Raw genomic sequence first — 5,968 nt, 5'->3', positions numbered from 1 at the left:
CAATTTATAAATAAAGCAAAGTTAAACAAAAAAGTATTTAATTTTAAGCTGGTCTATATAATTCCTATTCCTAATTATATTATATTATATTATATTATATATACTTATAACAGGCTCCCCAACGAACAGTAAGCCGAGCCACCAAGCCTCTGAACAGTAGCCATAGCTGAGCCATCGAGCCGATGAATAGTGAGCGGAGCCGACGAACAGTAATTTCTCTCTTTTTATTTTTTTATTTTTTCTTTTGTTTGTGTTTTGGGTGGCAGACCTTTTCTAGTAAGTATAACAGCCCAACTCGAATGAACAGTAACGGGGTATTCTGGTCATTTAACTTTTGATAAGTGGCATGTGTTTAGCTTCTTTGTGTTTAACCACAACTTCAGTATTTTGTTCCTGACTTTTTTTTTCTTATATTGGCCCAACTTTTGCCAGATAAATATAAATAGATAATAATATATATAATACGGAGTATATAATATAATTATAATTATAATATAAATATTATTATAATATATATATATATATATATATATATATATATATATATATATATATATATATATATATATATATATATATATATATATTTTGAGCAAATGATCCGTTATAAGATAAAAGACTCGACGATCTTATAAGGATACGAAGAATTCGTGTTTGTGATATTTAACTCGATTAATAGAAATTAAATATAACAAACATAAAATTGGGGAATAGAAGTTTTATTGATAACTCCTTTCTTTAATTACATACAATTTACAATGAAGCAATTAAAGGCTATCCCTCTACTCTCTCTTCTACCAACTATATATAATATACAGAAAGGAAAAGAGGCTATTTTTGTTCTCTCTTTGAAGTAATTGATCAAAGAGGCTTTCACTCTTTTAATCACTTATACATGCATCGGCTGATAGTAATTAAAAGGCTGTTTTGATTTTCACTTTCTTCCACTATATATAATACTCCGTAATAAGAGTATAGTGGAGCATATCTCCATGTTACCAATACATGGTAATACATGGCCCACGTTCATATTTTCTTTGCTTAGAAAACAATGGACCGACATTGAAAAAGTCCTTGTTGACTCATTCAATTCTTTCCCTTTTTCTCTCGGATACAGGTGTTGGGTCTAGATCCTACCGGATCAGCAAAAGGAATATTTTATTAAAAAGGGCCAGGATAAACCCAAAAGTCCAAATACAATATACAATCCAAACACCAAATCAAACGAAAAATCAATACAAAGCAATTACAAGCCCAACAATCAAACAAACTTGAAGCGATTATCAACCCACTTCAGATTCCACAACTCTGCTACTTTCTTAACAGCACTCGAGTTCTTAACTTTAAGAGAGAGCAACTTCCATCTTATATAATTCTGGACATCTTCACCTACTTTTGTTGCTGCCTTCTTCTGGTGTCGAAACAACCTTGCATTCCTCTCTTGCCAAATAAAATAAACACAAGCAGCTAGTACAAGCCTGTTAACTACATTCCATATATTCTTGGTAAATGGATAAACTGACATCCTTTGCACAATGCTATCCAAGTTATTAGGTAGACCTCTAAAAATAGTTTGGCCTTAACACTTTTCCATATACAACCACTATAATCACATTGAAAAAACAGATGATTAACTGAATCATTAGTTTTTTCACATAAAGGACATATCATCTGCATATGAGGCATCCAAGACTGCATTCTATCTTGAGTGTTAAACCTATGAAGAGTAGCCAACCACAAAATAAATGCATGCTTTGGCTTTAGCCCCTTAAACCATATAACATGATGCCACTCAACCTTACTTCTATTACTCTTCAAATCCCTCCAAACTTGCTGTGTAGAGTAATTAACAACACTACCATTATTAGTTTTCCACTTATAACTGCCATTAACAATAACCACATGATCCTGAATTTTGTGTCTCATATCCAAAATACATTTCCAGCCCCAACTATCATTACAATTGTAAACTGCATCCCATATGCTACCACCTTTTAATTTCTCCAAATTGACCCACTTACTCCAAAGGGTGTCATTATGGGCAAACACCCTCCACAAGTTTTTAACCAATAATAGGGATGGCAATGAATCTAAAAAAATTCGAGATCTGCGAGTACCCGCACCCGTGACGGGCTGATAAAATCAAAAATTTTTACCCGCGGGTGGGCGATGGATGTAACTTGTACCCGCTGACGGGTCGTGGGTGGGTGATGGATGTAATAGATCTGTTGCTGGTAAAATCCGATTCGAAAATCCTTAATAACCGTTTAAATAATCCGCGGATATACCCGTTCTAAATGTGAAAAACGCCGCCTTGAATAAATGGACAATAGGTAATAAATTACTCCGTATAAGTTTTTACATTCCTCATATCATTGCGGTATCGAACTTTTTAGTAACTAGAGCATCCCACAACTACACATCACATGTATTATATAATCAAAGCATGTTATTGATTGTTTCATTTATTAGACTATCTTAATAAATCTAATTTTTACCTATCATTTTAATAATTCGTCAACCTACTGTATGATTAGTTTTAGCTACTAAATTTTGATTGTTACTATTAAACGTTGTAGCTTCACATATATTAGCAAAAAAAGTATAATTAATATACATTTTCTCATTGTATTATATCATAAACATGTGAATATGATTGGATGATGTTTTTCATGTCACTTTGAATTGCATAATGGTATTTATTTTTGTTTTTTGAATACTTTAATTTACATATATACTTCATGAATAAGATACGCGGGTAAACCTGCGACCCGCGAATATCCGTGGACACGTGCATGGATATAAAAATAAATCTGTTAACCAAGATCTGCGAGCTAATGGATCCTCAAAAAATTCGCGGGTGCGGGTGATGGATGTAGTGAATCCGCGCCCACGACCCGCGGGTGCCATCCCTAACCAATAATGTTTCATTCCATTCCCTCAGAGGCTTTACACCCAAGCCCCCTTGATCCTTAGGAACACATATATCTTTCCAGGCAACCCTAGCTTTGCCTTTGATATTATCACCTTGGCACCACAAAAACCCTTTAAGGAGTCTATCAATTTCATCTATAACACCATATGGAATTTTATACACAGAAGCCCAATATAATTGCATAGAAGACAAAACAGAAGTAACTAACTGCAATCTTGTGACACCGCTATTTTTTTTATAATAAATACGTGGCGGAAGCATAATATTAATTAAATACGATATCGACATTTGTACAAACCGATGTCACGTGTCATTACAAAAAATTCCATACGTAACTGAAAAATACGTAAATACATTAAGTTTTCAAAAGAACATGGTTCAAACTATAAAAGACCACATCAGAGTTAACCCTGTCAAACATAACATCACCACGCCCGTCTTCTCCCAAAATGCACTATCTACAAAAGCTATCAACCTGCAGGGAGGAGATGGAGGGGAATTAGCAAGAAGCTAAGTGAGTACGACTAACTACAGACTGTAACGACCCGACTAAATCGTCATTGACGGCGCCGCTACTTAGGTCCCGTTGCGTGGTCATAGTCCCTATATGAGACGCGTTTGACCAAAATTATGTCGCATTCATTTGAAACGTGCATGACTTGCAAAGTTTAGTTCACCAAACGGATCGACAACAAGTTTAAGTTTACAAAAGTAGTAAAGTACAAATGAAATATCTTGAAACATAATTAGTTTAAAATCACAGTTGCTATAAATAGCGTAAGTATGTAAACAATATGTTTGAATCCAAAGTTGCTATCACTAGCGTATGCATGTATGTATGCTTGACTCCAAGCAAGAAATCAGAGTGTATACATGTATGCTTGACCCCAAGCAAGTAAGAATGTACGCGGAAGCATGTATCAAATAGCCATGTATGAACCTGAGAAACATATAGAAAACTGTCAACGAAAAACGTTGGTGAAATCATAGGTGTATTAGTAAATGTTATATTTTGAACCACAAGATTTAGTATTTCCAATATGTTGATTTTCCAAATCGTTTGCATTCCAAAAGTTTGTTCGCGAGCACCCAATTATCAAGACTTAACGTTTCCTTCCATAGAACCCCATCACAATAGTGTTAGAACATACACTGTTTCTCGAAAATATATTTCATCCGTAGACGGTAGCGAACCGTCCGAAATGAGGGTTTGTCAAACCCGTATGGCCACACAATATAAGTTCTCGCTTACACCCTGCAAGTGTAACTAATGATAATCGAATTGAGGATTTTTGTTCTAACTCGCTGTGGAATGTTTGTTTCATCGTACTTGTGTTCAAAGTATAAAAGTAAGTAGTACAAAATGTAACAAAGTATATGTTCCTCAGCCCACAATTTAAAAGTATAAAAAGTTGTTGAAAAGGTGGGACTATGATCTCACCTCGACCTAAACAAATAACCGGTTACGACACAAACAAAGGTGGGACTATGTGTGCATGATAGTTGCTTAGCCTTGACCTAAACAAATAAGTTGTATCAATTAACCGGTTACGACACAAGGTCGGGTGAAATGTGTTCAATTAGTCCTATGGCTCGTTACGACTCGATTATGTAGCATGTGAATCACGTTGTCAAGTTTCATGCAAGAATCAAGTATAAAATAAGATTAGAACGATTGCATAAGTGTTTTGTTAAGTTTGACTAAAAGTCAAACTTGGTCAAAGTCAACGAAAAAGTCAATGGGGTCGGGTCGGGTCCCGAACTATTTTCATGAGCTTAGAAATCATATATGAGCATGTTGTCCAAGTTTCATGTTGATCGGGGGTGTGTAGCATAGCAAACATTATTCAAAAATCGTCAAAATTGGACAGGCCACTTTGGCGCGCAGCGCGGGTATATGGCGCGCCGCGCCATTACCTGTGCAGAGAATTCTGGCAGTTTTCACACTCAAGCACGAATCCAACTTCAAATACCCATAAATCCTAAACCGTAAACATCCAAAACAAGTATCTTATATCGTTGGAAAGGTATTTTGACAAGGAATACAACTAACTACTTTTCACCAAGCAAAAACATCAATTACAATAACCGAAAACTCGTCAATTGATCAATAAAGGTTTATTTTCAAAGTTCAAGTTCATCAAATGCATTTTTAAGTTTCGGGAATCCAATTCGCACATATGATATGCCGTTTTGAAGGTAATGAAACGTGCATTACAACTAAACACTTACTAACAATATTTCATGGCATCCAAAGTATCAAAAGTTCATTTCAAGTTCATCAAACCCTAATCAAGAATCACAAAATCAATAATCATGTTAACGCAAGGTTTTCATATCATCCAACATACCAAAACGAAACTAACGATGCTAGTAACACTTTTAACACAATGGGTTTAACATCTAACAACATTTAATCAATCAAAATCAAAGATTAAACTAACCCATTTTGAGTGTTCATGCTAGTTACACCAAATAACAAGATCGAGCATACAAATTACATACACGACATCACAATGAGCCATAGACACTAACTAACATCATTTCAAGTCAAAAACACGAATTTAGAGAAAATCTAGAGTTTTAGAAATGTTACCCAAACGAGATGAAATTGGTACCAAAATGTAGAGGATGAAGAGAGGATCACGAATATGTAATTTGTTTTGATGTTGGCCTCCTAGATCGAATTTAGATGATGATTGAATGAATTGGGTGTTATGGTTGTTCTTGCAACTAGAGAGAAAAAGAGGAGAAAGGAGGTGAAAGGTGGATGGAAATGAATGGATGAGAATGGTGGGTTGACTAGTTGACCTAGTCAACTAGTTTGCCCACTTGGCAACCTCGATCCCTCAAGTTTCAAAGCGGGTGCGGGAATTAACCAAACGAATATTTTAAAAACGCTCGAGTAAACGAGTGATGTTATAATTAAATAACGGGAAAAATTAAGAACGTTAGTCATCGGAAAATACGAATTTAAATAACGAAAGATATTATAAAAAAAAGACGGTGTTAAAAATAAATTTAACGGAAAAA

The 5,968-nt window shown here is 34.9% G+C and overlaps 1 protein-coding gene across 1 annotated transcript; it reads right to left on the bottom strand.

The window, feature by feature from the left end:
* Positions 1–1,261: 1,261 nt before the first annotated feature.
* LOC139900070 (uncharacterized) lies at positions 1,262–1,926 on the bottom strand. Its single transcript, XM_071882875.1, has 2 exons — positions 1,599–1,926; positions 1,262–1,485 (listed from the first exon to the last, which is right to left on the bottom strand). The coding sequence occupies exons 1-2, from the start codon at positions 1,924–1,926 to the stop codon at positions 1,262–1,264; spliced, it is 552 nt and encodes a 183-aa protein (XP_071738976.1).
* Between the last annotated feature and the right edge of the window lie 4,042 nt (positions 1,927–5,968).

Source organism: Rutidosis leptorrhynchoides, chromosome 3, assembly GCF_046630445.1.
Source record: "Rutidosis leptorrhynchoides isolate AG116_Rl617_1_P2 chromosome 3, CSIRO_AGI_Rlap_v1, whole genome shotgun sequence".
Taxonomy (NCBI): Eukaryota; Viridiplantae; Streptophyta; class Magnoliopsida; order Asterales; family Asteraceae; genus Rutidosis; species Rutidosis leptorrhynchoides.
The sequence above is the reverse complement of the archived record's forward strand: the minus strand, read 5'-3'. Positions and strand labels throughout refer to the sequence as shown.